The 22,145-nt window shown below is 40.5% G+C and overlaps 3 protein-coding genes across 8 annotated transcripts in view; 2 read left to right on the top strand and 1 right to left on the bottom strand.

Moving 5' to 3' along the window:
• Positions 1 to 13,582, top strand: part of vcla (vinculin a) — a 35,525-nt gene extending 21,943 nt beyond the window's left edge. Inside the window, exons 7-22 of one of the 4 annotated variants that reach the window (XM_027017593.2) lie at positions 702 to 792; positions 1,043 to 1,190; positions 2,240 to 2,393; positions 3,201 to 3,376; positions 3,750 to 3,940; positions 5,110 to 5,309; positions 5,604 to 5,732; positions 5,879 to 6,028; positions 6,350 to 6,458; positions 6,622 to 6,924; positions 7,040 to 7,164; positions 7,822 to 8,007; positions 9,297 to 9,488; positions 10,578 to 10,781; positions 10,976 to 11,080; positions 11,241 to 13,582. In XM_027017593.2, the coding sequence (XP_026873394.2) occupies positions 702 to 792; positions 1,043 to 1,190; positions 2,240 to 2,393; positions 3,201 to 3,376; positions 3,750 to 3,940; positions 5,110 to 5,309; positions 5,604 to 5,732; positions 5,879 to 6,028; positions 6,350 to 6,458; positions 6,622 to 6,924; positions 7,040 to 7,164; positions 7,822 to 8,007; positions 9,297 to 9,488; positions 10,578 to 10,781; positions 10,976 to 11,080; positions 11,241 to 11,387 (2,610 nt within the window). In that variant the 3' untranslated portion in view covers positions 11,388 to 13,582. Of the gene's footprint in view, positions 1 to 698; positions 793 to 1,042; positions 1,191 to 2,239; positions 2,394 to 3,200; positions 3,377 to 3,749; positions 3,941 to 5,109; positions 5,310 to 5,603; positions 5,733 to 5,878; positions 6,029 to 6,349; positions 6,459 to 6,621; positions 6,925 to 7,039; positions 7,165 to 7,821; positions 8,008 to 9,296; positions 9,489 to 10,577; positions 10,782 to 10,975; positions 11,081 to 11,240 lie in introns of all 4 variants that reach the window. The other 3 variants (XM_027017592.2, XM_027017595.2, XM_027017594.2) reach the window with 3 other exon arrangements.
• A 143-nt stretch (positions 13,583 to 13,725) lies between these two features.
• ap3m1 (adaptor related protein complex 3 subunit mu 1) lies at positions 13,726 to 19,576 on the bottom strand. Its single transcript, XM_027017596.2, has 9 exons — positions 19,518 to 19,576; positions 18,420 to 18,700; positions 18,075 to 18,246; positions 16,348 to 16,485; positions 16,152 to 16,237; positions 15,896 to 16,029; positions 15,558 to 15,765; positions 15,115 to 15,259; positions 13,726 to 14,764 (listed from the first exon to the last, which is right to left on the bottom strand). Exons 2-9 carry the CDS (start codon positions 18,690 to 18,692, stop codon positions 14,664 to 14,666), a joined length of 1,257 nt encoding a protein of 418 aa, XP_026873397.1. The 5' UTR covers positions 18,693 to 18,700; positions 19,518 to 19,576; the 3' UTR covers positions 13,726 to 14,663.
• Positions 19,577 to 19,842: 266 nt separating this feature from the next.
• adka (adenosine kinase a) overlaps positions 19,843 to 22,145 on the top strand; it is a 105,769-nt gene continuing 103,466 nt past the window's right edge. For 2 of the 3 annotated variants that reach the window (XM_027017633.2, XM_027017632.2), the window contains exon 1: positions 19,843 to 19,993. In XM_027017633.2, the coding sequence (XP_026873434.2) occupies positions 19,938 to 19,993 (56 nt within the window). In that variant the 5' untranslated portion in view covers positions 19,843 to 19,937. Of the gene's footprint in view, positions 19,994 to 21,180; positions 21,290 to 22,145 lie in introns of those variants that run through there. The other variant, XM_027017634.2, reaches the window with a different exon arrangement.

Raw genomic sequence — 22,145 nt, 5'->3', positions numbered from 1 at the left:
TTAGGGAGGAGTTGCAGAGAAGTGAGCTGGATATGGGGCTTTTACAGTTATTTCTTAAAGTATCAGACAGCAAAAGGTGCTAGTAATATGTACAAAGTGAATAACTGGCCTACAGCAGTTCTTGCTGCTGCCTCATGCCTTGCTGTTTCTAACTCTGCATGTCTGACAAAATGAATTTGACATCTTCTGTTTTCTGGTAAAAACATTACACATCCTCATGTGTGCCAGTGGATCTGACTGTTCAGGGAAGTGGTGATTATGTGGCTCCCTCCAGGTGTGTGTGTGTGTGTGTGTGTGTGTGTGTGTGTGTGTGTGTGTGTGTGTGTGTGTGTGTGTGTGTGTGTGTGTGTGTGTGTGTGTGTGTGTGTGTGTGTGCATGAGAGAGAGAGAGAGAGAGAGAGAGAGAGAGAGAGAGAGAGAGAGGGAGAGAGTGAGTGAGTGCGTGCTCTATCCTAATGTTTGGGAAGGTCACCTTGTACTGCAATTCCCCTCCCCATCAGCATTCTCTAAATGAAACATTACACACACAAACTGCTTTTTAATAATGACAACCATAAAACTGCAGTATGGCTGCAGTTGATCTGTGCTGATTAATTAGCCTTGAGATGTTTAGTTTTATGTTCTATTTGTCTCTGTGCCTTTCTCTTTCCTGCTCTTTTCCATCTCTCTCCCTCTCTCTCTCCATCCCTCTCTCTCTGAAGGATACAGAAGCCATGAAGAGAGCACTGGCACTGATTGAGTTAAAGATGCATCAGGCTAAATCCTGGCTCAAAGACCCTAATGGTCTACCAGGTATCCAAGCACTGCAGTACAAAAAAGGCTGTCTGCTAGAGCATGGACCCACTGAAGTTTAGAATTACAGGCATTAACCTATTCATTCAATATAATGATCTGAATTTAAATATTTCTTGGTATTTCAACTATGAATAAACCTAGTCAATAAATAAAATCTAATACCGCTGATAAAAATATCCCGTAAGTGCCTACCTTGGAGACCAGTATGTGGCGGGCCCTGCATGCATGTGTGGCTGTGCTTCTGCAGGGGCTGCAGGTGAGCATGCTCTGCGTCACATCCTGGATGAGGCTGGCAAAGTGGGAGAATTGTGCGCGGGCAAGGAGAGGAGGGAGATCCTGGGAACAGTCAAGACCTTGGGCCAGATGACAGATCAGGTGTCAGACACGCGTGCTAGGTACGGCCCCTTGACATGCTCAGAGGAGCACCACATTTCCACTTGAATCTTCTGAGAAAGATTGATTGCATGCGTTTTCAAGCAGTATGAGGCATTTAAAGTACAATACTCCTATAAGGGAGATTATATACTTATTACATTTATACATATATGTATACACAAGTTGATTAATACACTTTGGCCTGCATATTAATAAACACAGCATGCTGTTTGTCCATGCCAAGATTTCTTATTAGTTTTGATGCAGTGTACAAACATTCTGTCTTTGGATTTATATCAGAAAAGCTTTAGGCATAGTTTGTGTTATTCTCAAAGGACGATGCTGGGCTGAAAGAAATGGTGCAGATGTGTGTGGGTGTGTGTGTGTGTGTGTGTGTGTGTGTATATGTGTGTATGTGTGTATGTGTGTGTGTGTGTGTGTGTGTGTGTGTGTGTGTGTGTGTGTGTGTGTGCTGAGTCTGAGCAGTAGAAAGCAAAAATTATAGTCTTGAGATCTGAGGAAAGAGCTGGGCATCGTTACAGAGATGGAAAAGCAGATTAGAGGCAGAGCTCTGGTTAATCAGCCCACAGCATGCACACGGTTAACCCAACAGAGGGCTGCCTCAGAGAGGCAGGAAAGGTACTGGGTTGGACATGCACACGCACACACAGCATTGCCTGGGTTTGCACAATCTGGCCTTGCGATTAGTTTAAGATCTGCAGCTAGAATTGGAGAGCTTTTTCAGAGGGATGATTCATGCTCACATCAGTCTCTCATTCTTGTTGGCAAATCAGTCTCTCATTCTCATTATTTCCTTTGTATGACTTTGCATGACAGGGTGGTGGATCTATAATAGTCCATTGAGGTGTTTATCAACCCATATGGCGGGTCTCACTAGACAGTCCACATTTTTGCTCTATCTTGATCCCTAACACACAAGAACAACTCCATTAAGGACATTGAATACCTGCTACAGGTATACTGGGAGCTTAGTTAGAGAAAAGTGTTGATTGGCTGGTGTGTCCTGAGGACTGAAACGCTGGAGTTTTGTATCTGTGTTGTTTTCCAGAGGCCAGGGACATACGCCCATGGGTATGCAGAAAGCCCAGCAGGTGGCACAGGGGTTGGACATCCTGGTGGGGAAAGTGGAGAATGCTGCTCGCAAGCTGGAGATCTTGAGCAATGCCAAGCAGGCCATAGCCAAGAGAATAGATGCTGCACAGGTGAGACTAGTTTGAGTCTATCAGCAGTACACAGGGAGTGTGGATGTGGTTGTGGAATGTGCTTACTTTTCTGTGGCCACAGCAGTTATAATACTAGACACAGCATTTAGGAGCTTTAACGCACAACACAGTGGGCAGAAATAATCACAACTGCATATGGATCATCTTCTAACTGGAGATCAGAGCTGACAGTCATTATAGGATATTATTTAATTTTCCTCTTCTGTGACTTATGGCTATGGAGATGGTGGGAGACAGACTGTCCCCACAGCAAAGCTTCATGGCCGAGGCATTGGGTTGGGACACACTCACATCAGTCCACAGAGGGGAAAAAACAGGATCAAAACCACTGCATGGTCTATGGTTATGTAACATCCACGTGCTGAATAATAACTACTAGAAATAGCATCATGAAGATCCACAAATTTCAACACAAAGTGAGGGAAAGCAGGAATCTTGAGAAGATGCTTTCCCACTGAGTACTGACTCCTGCTGAGGTGAAGGCCTACAGGGGTGCCACCCGTGCTTTTTTCCCCACTGATTTCTGCTTGCAGTTTCCCATCCTCTGTTTGCTTCCACATAAAGCAATTATTCATTCAACGGTTTCAGAGTTTTAAGATAATGCAGAGTACTTGTTATATTACTAACTGAAGAACAATCAGTGATTGACCCATTTGTATATTTCTAACAGCACAGTGGTATGTGAGGATGTAGCTAGCTGGGAGGTTACATGCAAGGATGTAGTCTCTGCTGGAAGTGGTGCTGCAGTGGTGTTCTGTGTTTGGTGAGCACTCTGTGTTTGGACAGAGCTGGCTCGCTGATCCTCACGGCGGTCCTGAAGGGGAGGAGAACATCCGTGCCCTGTTGGCCGAAGCTAAGCGCATTGCCGACCTGTGCGAGGACCCCAAAGAAAGAGACGACATACTGCGTTCTGTCAGCGACATCGCTGGTCTCTCAGCCAAGCTCGTTGAACTTCGCAAACAGTATGTGTTCCACAGTGCTTTTCTTCCAAAGCTTCAAAAACAGAGCCTCATGACTGCAGATAAAACATTTTCTAAATGGGTCATTTGTGTTTTCTTTTTGCTGCCTGATCTTTTAAAAAGTATCGAACCAGGGTTTTCAACCTGAGATAAACATGATAATGATTTCAACTTAGCCATGGCTGATAAGTCACTGTAGTCTTGCAGGATAGGTTTGCCCAAAATTTTTTTCAATGTTTAATAGTTCTTTCCATCACTTTCATTTTATCTGCATTGGATCTCTGCAGTTGTTGTATAATGTTGGGGTCCAGACTTGGTCTATTCCTTGTGGCTTGTTGTAAGTGTTTGATCTGAGCTGCTTTCTTCGACCTCCCAGGGGTAAAGGGGATAGTCCTGAAGCCCGGGCCCTGGCCAAGCAGGTTGGCACTGCTCTGCAGAACCTACAGGCGAAGACCAACCGTGCTGTGGCCAACATGCGGCCAGCCAAGGCTGCTGTGACCCTGGAGGGCAAGATGGAACAAGCCATGCGCTGGATCAACAACCCCGGCGGGGATGACTGTGGAGTGGGTGAGCCGTTATGATTCTAATACTAGTGAAAATGACCATTGCAATTTGTGATCCCTTTAGGTCATGTACTGTAGGTTAGTTTGGACAGGTACCTGAAGAACTGGAGAGCCTGAACTCACCAGACACTTTGTTATAAACAAAGAAAAACCTAATCAACCATGTTGGGCCTGTCACGCTGGTACCAGCTCAACACCCACGACCATGTCAGAGTTAATAATCTTTTGGGAATAGTGAATGAAATAGAGGTGGGCTAGAATTGTGCATGCAAACAGATGATATACATTTTGTAATTTTACACTCATAACATGAACCTATAAGAAATGTATACCTAATAAATTTGGCTGAATAATTCTAGATGCAAAGTAGAGGTACAAATGACCAGTGAGTGCATTTTCATGGTTGAACTGAATCTGCTTTGGTATCTGTTTGTATTTGTATCGGTGGGCTAGTTGCACTGTAATGAAGGGGAACGATCATTTGAGGCTATTTACATGTCCCAGGGGATGACACTGACATATTGGGTATCTTATTCAAGTGTGTCTAGCCAAGCCCAAGAAGCAGATTGAACTAATGATGACTGATCATAACTAATTCAACCACTGCCATATGCATTTCCATCTTAACAATGCCTTAAAAAGTAAATAGCTATTCCATGTCCTATTCATAGCAAATCACATTATTTGCTGACCCTCTGGTATGTAAACCATGAAGTAATCTTTGGCCCCCATCAATATGAAATAATAGAGGCTAAATTATAAGATCATATAACTTGAACCATCATTGCCCTTCTGTTTATACACAACCACTTGCAGTTTAAACACATTGCTACATAACATTTCTTTTTTTAAAGTGTTTTAAGTGTTTTTTAAGTGTCTAGTAGCATACAAATATGAGGCCACTCATTTCAACATAACTGACCATGAAAGGAAAGGAAATGTATTTATGTATTTTCTATCAGTGGAGAAATTTCATTCTGCATGGATGCCAGACTGTTTAGGCTTTTATATTCCACACACTTGAGACGGTCATTTAAAATTCAGATGTCAGTGAACTCCTTCTAAGCTCCTAAGTCCATAATCTGTCCCACTCCCTGTATCCCTCTCTCTTTATCCCTGTCTCTCTCTCTGGATCCCCGTCACTCTCTCGTTCCGCGCGGCTGTGGTGTCCAGGCCAGGCTGCTATCCGTGGCCTGATCGCAGAGGGCCGCCGGTTGGCCAACTCCCTGCCGGGCCCGTACAGGCAGGAGCTGCTGGCCAAGTGCGAGCGCGCTGATCAGCTGATGCTGCAGCTGGCTGAGGTGGCAGCACGTGGGGAGGCAGAGAGCCCTCAGGGCCGCGCAGTTGCAGCTCAGCTCCTGGACACCCTCAAAGTAAGAGCCCCTGAACGCAGGCTCGCATTTCAGCTCTGTGTGAAAAGAACTGCTGTTGGGCGTGCTTTGTGAAATGTACTGTATGGTATACAAGAGTACAGCACAGCTAGTTAATAGAACAAGGCTCTAAATGTCATCCGAGCTGAGATTTACTTGAAGGCTATGATCAAGCAGCGCCATCTACTGGTCTCAACTGGAACTCGACATATTTTCCCTTCACTAGTGTTTGGCAAACTGTACTTGCAACTTTATCATATTTAGGTGGCATTTTCACAAATTTTACCCTGCTCTTAGGACTTGAAGGCAAAAATGCAGGAGGCAATGACCCAAGAGGTGTCTGATGTATTTAGTGATACTACAACTCCCATCAAGCTTTTGGCTGTGGCAGCTACAGCTCCGCTTGAGGCCCCCAACCGGGAGGAGGTGGGTGGCACACACACGCACTGCACAGCTCTCAGCCAGAGAAAAATTTAATTCAAACACAGTTCTGAGCTGTTACTCAACAGCGAGCCAGGAAATGGAGAAAGAAATTAACACATGCTGTCTCTCTTTGTTTATTGCTTTCACAGGTCTTTGAAGAAAGAGCCTCTAATTTTGAGAACCATGCCAACCGTCTGGGGGCCACGGCCGAGAAAGCGGCTGCTGTGGGGACAGCCAATAAGAGCACGGTGGAAGGAATCCAGGCCACTGTGAAGTCAGCCAGAGAGCTAACACCTCAGGTATGTGTGAGAGTCAGCTCTCAGGCAGGGTACGCATGTGTGTATGGAGCCCTTGCATGCATAGTCTTGATAAAACACGATGTGTTCAGAGTGGTCTGTGTTTAACAGATGGTTATTATCTCTTTAACTAAATGACAGACACTTTGGAATTGTTGAGTGGATTAAATAAAAGACACTCACTTCTTACTCTATTATTTTATTCTCTACTATTTTATTCTACTATTTTATTCTTTAAAAACATGAATTTACTGATTACAGATTAGTTATGCTGTGGAATATATGAGCCCAAGATTAGTTTCACTGTATAATCATTCTGCATAGGTCACCTCTGCTGCACGTATTCTGCTCAAGAACCCTGGCAACCAAGCGGCTTATGAACATTTTGAGACCATGAAAAATCAGTGGATTGACAACATTGAGAAAATGACTGGTATACAAAAGCATTGCTTGGTTTAACCTTCATACTGGATATAGTACACAGAAACTTCATAATGTACTAAATTAAAATGGAAGGTTCACAATCCTTTTTTAAACAGAAAAAGAAACAAAGGTACTTGTTTATTAAACTATGTATCCTTGTTCTCTTGCAACAGGTTTGGTAGATGAGGCTATTGACACTAAATCCCTCCTGGATGCCTCAGAAGAGGCCATTAAAAAAGACATTGACAAGTGCCGTGTGGCTATGGCCAATGTCCAGCCCCAGATGCTGGTTGCTGGGGCTACCAGCATTGCCAGACGGGCTAACCGGGTGCTACTGGTGGCTAAGAGGGAAGTGGAAAACTCTGAAGACCCAAAATTCAGGGAGATGGTGAAGGTAGCCTCAGATGAGCTTAGCAAAACCATCCCACCCATGGTTATGGATGCCAAGGCTGTGGCAGGAAACATCCAGGATCCAGGTAAAGACAAGCCTGTAACGACCAGCTTCACAGAGGCCAATTACAAGTTCACTTCATGAATTCGGTAGATTAGTAGCTCCTGATCCAAATCCTGTCTCATGTTTCCATTGCGCAGGTCATCAGAAGAGCTTTCTGGTCTCCGGCTACAGGATCCTGGCGGCTGTGGGGAAGGTCCGAGAGGCCTTCCAGCCTCAGGAGCCAGACTTTCCTCCCCCTCCTCCTGACTTGGATCAGCTGCATGTTAGTGCTGCTTCATAGCCATCATTGTGCCAATGAGTTGATGAGTAACTTTTTCCATTACTAACACTCAACATTTGACTCGGGACCACTGATATAGATATTGTTACATATAAATCACTCACTGATAGATAAAGCCCAATCGGTACCTCAAGTATGGCTCGGCTTGAAAAACCATGCTTCAAGCCTCAAGGAAGACATGCATCGAGACAATTCTCTGTCCTGGCTCCCGAATGTTGGAACGAACTTACACTGGCTGTCCAGACAGCACAGTCACTTGCAAGCTTCAAACATAGGCTGAAGACTTATCTTTTTGTGGAATATTTAAATGATTACTGATCCTGCACCTATGTTGAGTTACTGAAACTCTAGTACTTATTGTTTAGCATAGTTTTTTATTGCACTTACCATTGTCTGATATAAATCTTATACAGAGAGTTATGCTTATTTTGCACTTCTTCTAGGTATCAGCATTGACTCCTGTATTTCAGCATTATTCTAGTTCACTGGTATCTTTAACTCTAACCTACTGTACTGGCTATGGTACATTCTATGCGTAGATGACAAAGCATTTTGTAAACCACTCCAGATAAGAGCATCTGCTAAATGCCAAAAATGTAAATGGAAGCAAAGCTTTCATCCAAATTCCTGTCCTGTCAGGTAAATGATGAGCAGGCTCCACCTAAACCGCCCCTCCCAGAGGGAGAAGTGCCCCCCCCCAGACCCCCTCCCCCTGAGGAAAAAGATGAGGAGTTTCCTGAGCAGAAGGCTGGCGAGATGGTGAGCGAGCCAATGATGGTGGCCGCCAGGCAACTACACGATGAGGCACGCCAGTGGTCCAGCAAGGTGAGCTGCATCTGTCCACCCTGTCCAATTTTAAAAGCGCTCTGATGATTCTTCTTCGGTTTTAAAGTTGTTCATTAGAAAGCCTGGCTGTAAAATTTGCAAGCGTCAGCTTGAGCAACCCTAATGCTCTCTTAAAAACTGCATTTCTGAGTAAATTTAAACTCATTTTACATGCCTGACGTTTAATATTTAAGACAATTAAAATGTGGTAGAGGACTCTAGAAAGCGATGTGTGTATATATTGAATCGCACACTGACGTACTGATGTGAGATACTGATTTCTAGATCAAATGAACTGAACATGAAATTTGGAAGATCTTTTAGATGATTCCAATTTCAGAGAAGATAAGAAAACTGTTATTTGCAAAAGGTGTTTGCATGCCTTAAATGAATGAATTAATGTCTAACCTTTTGTTACCTTAGCAACCTTCGGGGATGTTTTATGTCTAGCTGTGAGGCAGGAAGGATTGCCTGGAACAAGTTTGGTTTTTGTCATTTGTTTGTTTTTCTTCTATTTTGTGTTTATCTTCTTCAGTGGACAATTGAAGAAGACCCTCTGTGATTAGTATTAAATATAGAGTTCATACAAGAGTCAAATAAAAAACATCTGATGTGCATAAAAAACGGGAAACCACGTTTAGTGTCCGGTTGCTGTTTTGCTTAGTGTGCATCTATGGTCTTCTTCTTTTGTACCCGTCTTTCACTGTGTATATATACTCTTATTTCCTCTACCTTTCCAAGGCCTGGCTTAGTTCGGGATCTTTACACTTCACCCTTTTCTTCTGCTGGTGTTGCCAGGACACGTTCTCTGTCTGTGATGCATGTGTCCTCGTGTTCATGCCTTATTCATGTGACACTGATAGTGAACGTCAGTGTTTGAAGGTTCTTCAGTAAATGGTGCCTTTGAAAACACCACTGAAAACACCAAATACTCTTGGTCGCTGAATTTTATAAAAAGAAAACCACGAGAACAGACAAAATCCACTTTTTGCAGCTTGTGTGCACGAGAATAGAAACCATGATATCCCTGCCACACTAGTATGAGTTTCCAGTAGTTTTCTTCTTCTGCAGCCTGCGTTTAGTTTAGGTCCAGTAGCACCCCTGCTAGGTTACTTAACAGGACCACACTGCTACCTCTCCTCCCATACCCTGCAACGCTTCCGTCTCCCTCTCCTCTAGTCCTAAATCCAGGGCCTCTTGTACTAACTCTCTCCTTCTTTCTCCACTTTGCTTCCCTTCGTGCCCTCCCCCTGCTCCTCCTCCTACTCTCCTCACCCGCCCGCCCCCAGCCTGATGTGACAGAGGAGCGTTTTGAGCCCGCTGAGGCGGACGTAGATATAGACGATGAGGACGAGTTCACAGACAACGAGGACGATTACGAGCCTGAGCTGCTCTTAATGCCCTCCAATCAGCCCGTTAACCAGCCAATGCTGGCTGCTGCGCAGTCATTGCACCAGGAAGCTCGCAAGTGGTCTAGTAAGGTACTTCCACTTCCCGGCCTCGACGGGCTGCAGCATCTCTTCTGCATCCAGATATTTCTATGGGAACGATGAAACCAGCTGCTACTGGCTGCATCACTTTTGGGTCCATTTGCTGCTGAGGTTGCCCGTGATGGTTGTTGGAATGGCGAGTTTGTTGTGCACTTCCTGGACAAACTGATACTGGCTTCACAAGTCCATCCCTACTCATTGTTTGCTTGTCACGTCTTCAGCCTCTGGTTTGACAGAGGAGCCAATCACTTAGTCTCTGCTGTCAGTCCTTCCACTCTGGCCAACCTGTGAAGCAAGGATGACAGTTTCCCAGTGACTTCCGTGTTATACTGTGATGAAGTCATATCACTTGCCTGTTTTTTTTTCTTTTTCTTTTGGCACTTGCTTTTTTTCTAACTAACTGAATTAACCCAATTCGACTACAGTAATGTAAAGGTGTCTGCATGTTTGGAACCTGTCCACAGAAAAGGATTTTTAATGTGCCCTCTTCCAACAATAATTTTAAAATGCTAGAAATTAACAATGTTTAAATATTTTTTTCACAGACAGTTTAAAGACTTATAAAAGTGAAATATTGATAATGCATAGAAAAGATTCCTACTGAATGGATAACTACTATGGAAATGGTGCGGTGAGTTTTAGTTTAATTTTATTTAAATTTGAAGTTAATGACACAGGTTAAGAGGTCACCAATGTGATGGGGAATACAATGTCTTTATCTTTTGCAACAGAATATATCATCTTTACCGAGTTTCTAATACTAACTTCACATGAGGCATGATGCAAGAATGAAACTGCAGTGGTTGAACTTGAGATTAACTACACTTTGTTTTGCAAACACGACACAGTAGCATTTTAAAATGTACATTTAGATACTGAAAATGTACTCAAATGTATCTAACTGTGACACATAAAGGACACATTACCTCTGCATTTATTTGCACTTACACTTGAAAAGTGCAGACTTTGTAAAAGCGAATGAAACACGTATGGGTTTAAACTTTGTTATTGTTTAATCAGAGTAGCCAATTTCAGTTATTTGTGATTGGAAACTACTTCATGTGTTATGTTGGTTCTCAGGGTAATGATATTATTGGAGCAGCGAAGCGGATGGCCTTGCTGATGGCGGAGATGTCCCGGCTGGTGCGTGGAGGCAGCGGCAACAAGCGTGCCCTGATCCAGTGTGCCAAAGATATTGCCAAGGCCTCCGATGAGGTCACACGACTCGCTAAAGAGGTGGCCAAGCAGTGCACTGACAAAAGGATCCGCACAAACTTACTGCAGGTCAGCTTGCTTAAATGATGTTGAATGTCACTAATTAACAGCTTGCTTTTACCCCCTGAATTAGGCAAGTTTGGTTTCTCAACAAAGCCATTTCCTGAAGTAATTTCCTGAAGTATTCAGGCTGGCAAGCAAATGTTTCATTGTCCAAAAAAGAGAATGGTTTCTCCTCAGTCCTGTTTGTCTACTTTCTGCAGGTGTGTGAGCGTATCCCAACAATAAGCACCCAGCTGAAGATCCTGTCCACAGTGAAGGCTACGATGCTGGGCCGCACAAACATCAGTGAGGAGGAATCGGAGCAGGTGAGAACTGAGCTGATTTTTAAGAGCTCATTAGTTTAGCCTTGTATTTGAGAAACACAAAATCAAAAGTGTATAGGCACACTGAGTTTATATGCACAGAATACTCACTTACAAACAGCACTTGTACTAATTTGACTTGTACTAATCTGACTTCAAACAGGCCACTGAGATGTTGGTCCACAATGCGCAGAACCTCATGCAATCAGTGAAGGAGACCGTGAGAGAAGCTGAGGCAGCTTCTATTAAGATCCGCACTGATGCAGGGTTCACTCTCCGCTGGGTTCGAAAGACTCCCTGGTACCAGTAAATGAAACATTAGGTCCTTCATTGAGGGTCTCCGTTCTGCCTATTAAAACTACTATTCAGTGGCCTAAAGGGGAGACCTTACCCTCTTGGACACTGATTATAAACTCCTTATTGTTGCTTTATAGCTGAGTTCATGCCTCACTGATTGCTTTGTCCAGGATTTCTTTATCTCAAGGTTTGCTCTTGTTCTCTTTATCTCTCACCACTATGTTTGAAAAAAGTAGGATTACACAGGACGAAGATTTTTTGAATATATATTTTTGGTATGTTTGGTTTCAGAATTTATCCAAATTCCAGGTATATATATTTTTTTGCATGAAGAGTTTTTTTTTTCTATTTTGTATGGAAGAACTATGGCTCAACCACAGTGATGCCTCTTTTAAAGGATCTTAAGAGTTCATGAAGTTTACTCTTAATTTTGAGAAGGATTTCTTTTTGTATTGAAATTGTATATATTTATATTTCTTATTGATGTGTACACCCAGTTTTCACAGTCAGAGATTTTGATTGACACAGCTCTTAAAATAATATTTTTTGGTTTACTCACTCACATGGACTGATTTGTCTTAGGCTTTATTTCACCTTTTCACTGAGCACTGTTGTTTGTCTGTATTTGCAGAAACATTACTGATTTATTTTTAGTTATTTTATAACCATTTTTTTTGGTTGTATGTCTCACATTGATGCCAAAGATTTTGTTAATTCAACATTTATGAATTTATTAATGTCAGATGAAAGACTTCTTATACAACTTTACTGTATTTGGGATTTGGTCATTATCTGAACTTAGCTCGTTTTGAACATTTCTAAAAACTCATCACTCTAAATGCTTCAAAATCATAGGTATATGTAGGTTTGTGCGAGTGAAGAGGAATCTGAAGCACAATCGATGCAACAGTTGATCTGTTCTCTCTGGTAATGGGCACATGAACGCCAAAGCCAATCTTTTTGCTGAAAAGCTAAAATACTCATGAGCTGTATGCTTTGACCTGGCTTTGCTTGCTTGTGTACACCAAGTAATAATTTCCATTAACACATGAAACAATTATGTTAAAATGGACTAACGTATAATGAAGAACTGTTTTTTTTAGTTTCTTTTCCTCTTAACATAATCTACCATATAACTGCAAAAACACAAATGAACAAAATCTTACCATATATTTATTTGCCATGCAATACTAAACTGTGATTAGAAGGAAATGCTTCTGTCTGAACTGGTCTAAAAGGGGACGCTGCTTTCTTTTTTGTCCCTGTAGTAGTGTGCAGTATAGTATCCAGTATGTGAAAAATGCAAACCGTACTACGAGGTCACGTGACCGTAGGAAGGTGCTGCCACTGTTGCATGACAGCACATTGATAGCTCTGGTCATGTACTGGAATATTTGGTAGAAGTAGAACATCATCCAGGTATCTTTCGCATACTGAAATTTTATTTTGGTCTTATACTGCATACTGATTCTGAGCCCAATCAGTATGCTAGTAGTATGTAGTAGGCTATTTCAAACACAGCCCATGTTACAGCAAGCCAGGAGTACAGCTAAAACCCAAAATGTGTTGTTCATTCACACCCCTTTTCCTAAATATTCTGTTGACAGGTCTTAAAATGTTTGTTTCAGAAAATATGGGTAATTATTACACAAGACCCATGTAGCTTGTTCATATTTAATTCCATAGTGATATTTCAAAATCGTATCTATCAGATTCTTGCAACAGTAACGACAACTGTGCCAGCTGGAAGCTCAAATGTACTGAATCTATGTGAAAAAGGAGTACTAGCACAATTGTGGCCAAAGGTCTGTAATGCTGATCCCTTTTTTTTTTTTTTTTTTTTATTCACATAGCTAAACATTAACCAGAACTTGCACTGCCTAGCTATTACACCTATTTCTATAATAAATGTTTTTAAAAAGAGAGAATAATTAATCCATTATATAGTGCCTCATTGTGAGTGTTTACAAGAATGATGTTTGTATGTCTAACAGCATGTTTCAGTTTGAGGTCATAGAGTGTATGAATGTATATATGACACTACTTCTAATTTTGTTTTACAGTGTCCCTTACAACAGTTGTTGTGCCTCAGATTAATAAAATTGCTTTTGACTTGAATGTTGAATTCAAGTACTTACAAATCATAGAGTAATATAATTTGCTTTGAAATATTCTACATGGTCCTTAATAAAAATGTGTAGATGTGAATCCAGTGGATTCATTAAGGTCTCCACCACTGCTGACTAACCAGATTTACTTTACTGTGTTTACATTCATATCTCATGTTGCGTGTTCTATAACTGATAAGTAAACATCACAATAATTGTGACAAAAAGAACAGACACGGCATGTCATTTTCCCAAAAATGTTTATAAATGTGAAGGCATTTGGTTTATGTACATATTTCCAACTACAATTAAGGTATTCCTTTAGCTTATATATATATTTCTGTATCTTACAAAATAAGATTGTGTCCCCTGTGAGTGTATAAAATCTCCACAATGAGTTACCTAAATACCTGCCACATGGTTGCAAGCTTTTTAATTATGGAACTTAGCACCTTAAAAGAGGCGATTTGGCAGTATTTACAGCACAATATCTATATGCAAAGTGTTACTCAACAAACTCTTATTGGCATTTTGAACAGCTAACCTTTGCACACTGAGCAAAGTTCATCCTAACAGATTTCCCTGCCAACTGAAACCCCTCAACCAGGGTGAACCGCTGTTTGCACGGTGGAAGGGCTAAATGCACACCGCTAAAAGGCATAGCTGTGCTTTTAAAGAAGGGCCTCAAAGTCTCCCCCTGTCCCCCCGCCCAAAAAGGCCACTTAAGTTTTGTGCATTGTACAAGAAGTACTTAAAAAATGTTGCTAAACTATAAACTTGGCAAAGGCATGTCTTCAAACATGCACAAAAATCTAAAAATATCAATCCATGTAATCTATATGCACATCAGACAAAACTGTGCTAAAGTGAAACGTACTTATGGTCCTCCTCATTTCACCACTCAAACATAAAAAGGTGACGCTAAAATATTGTGAAGTTTCCAGTTAGTTACAACAAAATGTCCGTGACTACACCTTGTAAACAAAAATAAATAAATATGCCTTCATTTTCAAAGGTTTTGATGTCTTAGCAATTCTACAGACATTTGGGACAATGTTAAGAAACTTTACAGGACACGATTTATCAAATAGTAGACGGCTACTTTGTTTTATCAAATAGTAGACGGCTACTTTGTTTTGGCACGACTTTTCCCGTCTTTTTGCCACCATTGGTTGACAGTCTCAAGTTCTGACCTGGAACTTCCCTGCTTTGGTTACATATTTGACACCTTTGAATGGTTTGTACTTCTCCCCATACATGTCCAGTCGATTCACCTTCAGTCCTGTAGAGCACAGAACAGAATATCAGATGCCTTCACATACTAAGAGCCAGATATGTATCCCCCTTTACATGATAAAATCTGTTTTTTTTAGACAATTGAGTATAATGCTACAATTTTTTATGTAATTTGGTATATAAATGTGAAAAACAAAATGAAAAATGTGTGTTTGCTGGTTAGATATTAAAAAGCAATGTGAAAAACAAGGAAAATTAGCCACTTGCTAACATATCTGCATTTTAACCACTTGTCTGGACCATGCTAAATCCCAGCAGCCTTTTTAAACTTAGTCTACCTGCAAGGAAGGTCGTATTCTTAAACAACAGTCACACCCACACCTGTCCTTCACTTACCTGAGATGGCTAACTGCTGGATTTTGAGGTCAATGTTCAGGCTGGGATTCTCCTCTGGTTTAGGAGCTCCAGACTGCAGGCTCAGACTTCCTTTTAAATTTGGCAGTTTTTGTTGGTTCAGTTTGCCAATGTCCCACACCAAAATCTATAGCATTGAGGAGACAAGCACAACTCTTTTTGCACCTCAGTGAGGTTGATAAACAAAAGAAGCTCCTCTCTCTCTCTCTCACACACACACACACACACACACACACACACACACACACACACTTCTAACCTAGGAAAATTGGCAAAGTTTATTCATGGAGTACATGTACAGGCTTCTAAACAAGCAAATTCATGCAGTGACTCCTAATGGAGTAGTTGATGTGATATTGGTGCATAATTGCATTTTTAGTATTTCTTATCTAGAGTGGTGAATGTAAAATTCTGCCAAGCTTTACCTTGGTGACTGGATCGTAGGTGTAGTTACCCTGGGTTGCTGTGAGATTGGCATTGAGAACCACTTTAGGCATGTGTACTGTGACCACCACACACTCCACCGTCTTCCCCATGGTCTGCTTAGGACCCAAAGTGATGTCAAGTCTCCCTGAGGAGCCACTCTCAAAGAAACTGATATTCTGTCTCACGTACACTGGGATTGCTACCAAACTGTAAGATGACAACATATAAAAAATTTCTGAGTGAATGCACTATACATGGCACAAAAATGTTGATCTTCAAACGAATTTATCTTTTGTACTGCCTGCTACAAAGCCAGGCGGTCAAAAATGGTTCTTACTTTTGTGCATTAACATGATAAGACATAAGTCGGAAGTTTCCATCGGGGGGGATGAAAGATAGAACCCTCTCAGACTCCCACCTCTTGAAACGCACACAAGGATGAAAGCTCACATCATCCAGAAGTCTGGGATTCTACAGCACAAACATATTCAGAGTGGATATGATAAAGATGATAGTTCATGCACATTACCCCAAAGTCAAAATGCCCTATAGATGTGCCGTCATAAATTCAGCGTAAAAACAATTGCACATACCATGAATGACAATGTGAGATCAGGCATTCCTGAGAGTTTTACACAAGCATCAATCACTCCTTGGATTTCTGCAAATACTGTTGTACCTAAAAATTAATGTCCCAGTCAATTACTATAATAGTCACAACATTTAAATATTGATCATGAAAAACATGCAATGAAGAAAAAAAAAACCTAATAAAACATTAAAGTGTACCAGACTTATCGAGGATTGCATCAATTTCCTCCACGACATCAAAATAGGCCTCATTATTGGTGTACTTTACACCAGCTCTTCTCCATGGGACAGTAGATAACTGTCCAGTAGGGAGAGTTTCCCCCACATTACTGCTGCCTAGAAGGATCACACACAGGTTAAAAAAAAAACAACATAATATAAAAATGAACTATTGTTTGATTTGAACAAATCTGAAGTTATATTTAGACATTGTCCAAGGATGTGTTACCAGTTGGTGACTGTGCTGAAAAGCCTGTACATTTGGCCCAAATTGTTTCAAAGCAAAGCAAAACTCAGAAGACTTTTCTAAATGTTACACAGGAATTTACCAGTGTCATATGCTCTATCAGTCTGTGCAATTAAGATAACTTCGCTGTCAAATGAGATGGCTGGGATGCAATTCTCAGGTTGTTGGGACAATATTATCCTGATGAGCAAATTTACCGTTGCATCTCAACAGATGAACCATTTTTCCTGACAAATCTGCTAGCTCTGCAGTGATGAGATGTAAGACAGACTATCTGACATCAAGGAAACCACCCCCCTCCCAAAAAAATAAATGCCAATCTTGCCATGCATCAATTCAGAACATAACACGTATGAGATCAAAGCATAAGTACATCAACCATACAGGTATATCATAAATTAAGATTGTTGGATTAGCAAGATTGGATTTAATTCCGTCAAACTTGGATTTAATGACATCACAGTGGTGGCTCAATATCCCGCTCAATCACTAAGGTAATTTGACTCTCCACATCCAAGTTTCTCTGAGCTAGGTTCAATCAGTATATTTTTTATTAACCAATTCCAATAAATAAATCAATCACTGAGAAAATCTCAGTTGACCTTTTAAACTACGAACACTCAAGCAAAAAATAGGCCATTAGCTGCTGCTTCAGGCAGAAGACTACAAACATCTGGCTTTTGTTCATACAATTTTTCAGCATTTGACAAACACCGTTTTCCAGAGTGATTTAAATACATTTATCAGTGGACAGCATGTGAATCTCTTGGGAAATGAACATGTGGCCTTGGTGATGTGCACACCTTGCTTTACTAGGTGAGCTACAAGTGCACATTAACATCATTATTAACATTTTCTTACCAAATGTCTGCATTTTATCCTGCCAGAAGTTTGATGTACATTATCTAATCAAATCATTTTTATTCCCTTTAAAAAAAAAAACATTTATTTGAATATTTTATGTACTTTAACATAGACTGACATTTCCTGTAGCCATCTACATGCCTTGCTTTCCAAAAGTTTCAAATATACAAAATAGCAGACCCAACCAGAGCATTCTAAGAGATGGAAAAGCAAATAAACAGACAAGTCTTATCCAGATAACACATGTCACATCGAGGACACACCACTGTGTTTAACTAAGTGTAAGCAATATAATTTCAAATTGTAATGTAGTATGTAATGTAGTATTTTGCCCATTGCATAGTAAACCATCGATTGTCTTGTTTGTTTGAAAGTAGACTATGGACGAAACAGAATAAAACACTACTGCACACTGTAGCAGGTGCAGTGAGTAACAGAACTAAATAAATTTGGCCAATGTTATTGATGGAAAAGCCCAATGGCTAAGATGTATGGACAAAACAAATGTTCTGAGAAGAACTTAAGCTTTGATTTTAGTGAAATTAATATTACATTTTTCATTCTGTTAAAGAATGTTTGTTTACCACAGCCTTACCTGTGATACTGTTGACCATGGAGCGCAGAATTGTGGGAGGTTTAATAAGTTCTTTCAGGATGTTTGATTCCGTGGCAAGAGGAAAGCCATTATCAAGCATTTCTTCAAGGAGCTCATACACTATTACCACATTGTCCTTAATGGCAACTTCAGAGCAATCACCAAAATAGTCCTGCATGAAGAAATAGGCTGCACCATTGGGTTCAACAGTTCCAACATAGAGTTCCTTATAAACCTTATATTAACAGGCCCATGCACTGAACTCCTAGAAATATATCTAAAATACATCTTAATTCAATTTGCCTAAAAGTGGTTCCAAGTATTAAAAATGTTTCTTGAGAATACCTGAAACATCTCAGCAACACGATGAAGAAATTCAATTACAAAGAGTGGGGGTACTTCTGTCTGGATGACAGAAACAAAAAAAATTTTGTCACGGTAGATGTTGATAAGGTAGTGATGGGGCGTGCGAATGACAGGAGGTACATTGTCAGGTTCCATGGCCTTCTCCTGAGCTTCAAAAAAGTAGTCGCAGACAGAGCGACTTATAACACTTTTCCAGTGTTTTTCCAGGAATATGTCGCCAGCATTGTTAATCAGGAACAAGCTGTGAATCATGATGAGTGCTGTAAAAACAAAAACACTAAAGTTCGGACTAGCCAACTACTACATTCAGCATACCACCTCCCCAATGCATCAGACAGCTATGAAGGCACAGCTACATGCAAGCTGAGATTTAAATTTAGCCAGGTTGTGCTAGTCAATTATTCAGACCAAATGTTCAACGCTCTAGCTTACCTAATTAACCTAGCTACATAAATGACAAATGTCAAATTTTGCTTCATATTAAAACGCTAAACTCATATTTTATTTATTTATACCAAAAAATAATAATAATAACGCTGGTTTTACCACCAGTACTTAAAAATTAAGCATAACGCAACACTTACAACTGCATATTTGACAGTAGCTTCAGGAGCATAGTGATCACTCTACCTTCAAAAGTATGGAACTAAGAACTAACCAGCTAGCTAGCTAGGAATGCTAACCTAGCTAGCTGACAGAAGCAAATGTCTTGATGCCGGCAGATGAATGAAACGGCGAGCTTAATACAGGTAGTTATCTAGCTAGCTAGCCTACGTCTCATATCCAATATGTCAAAAACGATCAGTCGTTCAAATACAACAGCCATCTAGCTAGCTAACTACCCAAAACGTGCTAGTTAGCTAGGCTAGGGTACCGAAGTAAATACCAGCTCAGAACACAGCCAGGCATCCTAGTCAACTAGTTGGCAGGCTACTGGGTATTACATTCCTAAAGGTTCGTGGTTTATAAATTTAGCGCTGTCTCTCGACCATAAGTCAGACGCTATTCATTATATTAACGCAATAAACACTGTTTGCCAAACCACAAGTAATAACGAAGAGTTAAAATGAAGAGTACCTTTTGCGAGCTGCGTTGATGAGTGTACCTTAAAAAAAAAAAAAACTCCTCGGTGGCAATATGGCAGAAGTAACAGCCCACGGAAGCTTGTTTATAGCTATCTAGAAATGTGCCTTTTTCACTAGTTGTGGAAAATAAACTCAGTGAATGAATAAGTAAACAAATAAATAAACAAAGTAAATGTTTCTCTATAATAACCTATGCTAGAGGTATTTACCAAATGCATATAGCTTTTGCAAATCAAATTCATTTAATACTTTTCAAGATATTTCTGCTCTGGCAATGGACACGGGCAACTATAATTTGTCTCAAATCTTTTTTATACGATTTCTCATCGGCGCAGTTCTTCCAGCGATATCTCGTTCACGTTTGCTCACGAAAGGCGGCGGGCACTTGCTTTAGTGGACAGCCAGGTGAAGGATGGATACAGGGGAGCCCAAAGCGAAGAAAATCAAACTTGAGAAGAAAAAGATCAGGTGAGATAACAATGCACAGTGGCTGGGGAAGAGCGGGTATATTTTTGTGTAGTGAAAGTGCTGTTGCAGCTGCCTCGACGTAGCTGGGTGTACTTACAATTTTGGCTCGAGTGTATATTGATTTGCTTTCAGCCTCTTCGACTAAATCTTACTTCTTTCTTCACAATGAAGTTTTTGCTAGTTCTGAATGGCATTTTTGTTGCTATTATTTGCTTGTTATCCCACAACAGTGTGGGCTTGTTTTGGAAACAGTTGCAGGTTGGTTCAATTAAGTTTATTAAAGTCATACAGCTGATGTGTTGGTTTTAAAGCCCAATGGGTTATTTTTACCACTGGGTTATTTTTATGTTTTTTGGGTTAGCTGGCTAACCTAGGTATCTAACGATGTAAAAACACTTTTACTTTCTTATATCACTGTTCCGGTGTAAAATGCGATACTGTTCTATCTGATTTATTCCCCCATTTTGGTTAGGAATTGCATGTTAAGACAAAAGGTTTGGCTATAGTACTCGCAGATAGATAGCTAGCCAAGGCTGCCTGTGTGATCTGTGTCCAGTACAGTTGTGCGCCGGTGAAAGTCCCGCTCCACGTGTCTTGTTATGCAGCGAGCCAATGAGTTTTGCAAACAGAACGCCTACAACTGTGCTGCCGTTCAGGCACTCTAGAACAAATCTCCAACAAGGACGCATGAAGGGGCCATCTTCACGTTGTTATGGAGTGTTATGCTCATTGTTATGAGTCAGTAGTTTCCTTCCGTTGAACATTTCAGAAGGTTAAGTCATAAGACTTCGAGCTTGTTGTGACAGGTTGCAAATTTAAAGGCAGCTTTGGCTAATAATCCACCCCGCATGCAACGTTAAATGAATAAAACTGGTGAATTCGGAGAGCTAGCGAATGGATTAATTACTAATATAAGGTTTTAATTGATATGCATATTTTAAGTTCGATGTCCACTCATAATGTTTATACAGTAAGCAGCAGTAAAAAGTTGTTTTGGTTAGCTATAATCTCTATTAAAGTAGCCACAAATCGCGAAAACTGTATGAAATGTAAAACCGTCTTAGGTTTTCACTATGACCCCTTTCTGCAACTCCAGAAATGACTATATACAGAGCTCCTCCTCTCCCTGTCAGCCCATCAGCTAAAGAACCTTAAGCGGCACTCTTTCCTCAGTAGAGTACTGATGATACAGTGCAAAAGTTGTCAGTGAAATTTTGGTGTATATTTAGAGCTTTTTGCCTAAAGTTTCAAAAGTTACGTTTCTCCAGCATCACCTGTGGGTAGCAGCATGGCCAGGTAAGGGTGAAGTTTTCGGTTGAGAGGCCTTAACATTATGAATCCCTCAGTTGTATAATTTAGTGGCTATTGCCTATTGGACAGATTTCTTATGCTATTATCAAGACTGCTTGTACTTATATACTCAGTGATAGTAACTCGCATGGTGTGGGATTGGCCATTCTCTGCATGCATTTGTGAAAGTAGCTATTATTATTTATAAATCTGAGAACTTAGAATTAATGTTATTATCCTTTTTGTTTTTCACAGAGAATTGGACAGTTTTATTCATTGGGCACCTAAATAGCATAGTAATGCTAAACATCTGTTTTAAAACACACGCAGCCTCTGAAACTCCCACAAATATGCACCTGTGCTTGTTCAGAAATTTCCCTTGAAGGCTAATGGTTTTAGTCTTTAAGCAGACATTTTGCCAATAAGGCAGTCTTTGTAGTGAGTGACGGGTTCAATAATGTATATTAAAAATTCCATAATCATACTTTAGATTTGTAAAAACATTCGGCAGTGTCCGCATATTAATGTATGAACGTTTTTTTGAATAGCCGTTATTTTTTCCAAAGGACAAAGTTGGAATTCAGTTACTTTTTCAATGACTAGTTTGGAGTCAGCATTTTTTTGTTCAACTCTCTAAGTCAACAAAGCTTCAGCACTCTTTCACAATCAGGGTGAATGAATGAGTAGTCACTGACCTATTGTTTCTAATGATTCATTTTGTACAGGTTATTAGTAGTTTTATTGAGGGCCTTCCAAGTATATTTCTACATTGTGAGGTTTTTTTTTTTTTTTTTTTAATCGTTATGGTGGAATTTCATGAGACAAACTTGTTCTTTGAGATGCACTAGTTAAAAGTGAAATA

Source organism: Electrophorus electricus, chromosome 11 (genome assembly GCF_013358815.1).
Source record: "Electrophorus electricus isolate fEleEle1 chromosome 11, fEleEle1.pri, whole genome shotgun sequence".
NCBI lineage: Eukaryota > Metazoa > Chordata > Actinopteri > Gymnotiformes > Gymnotidae > Electrophorus > Electrophorus electricus.
Note: the sequence above shows the minus strand (reverse complement) of the source record. Positions and strands in the feature narration are given on the sequence as shown.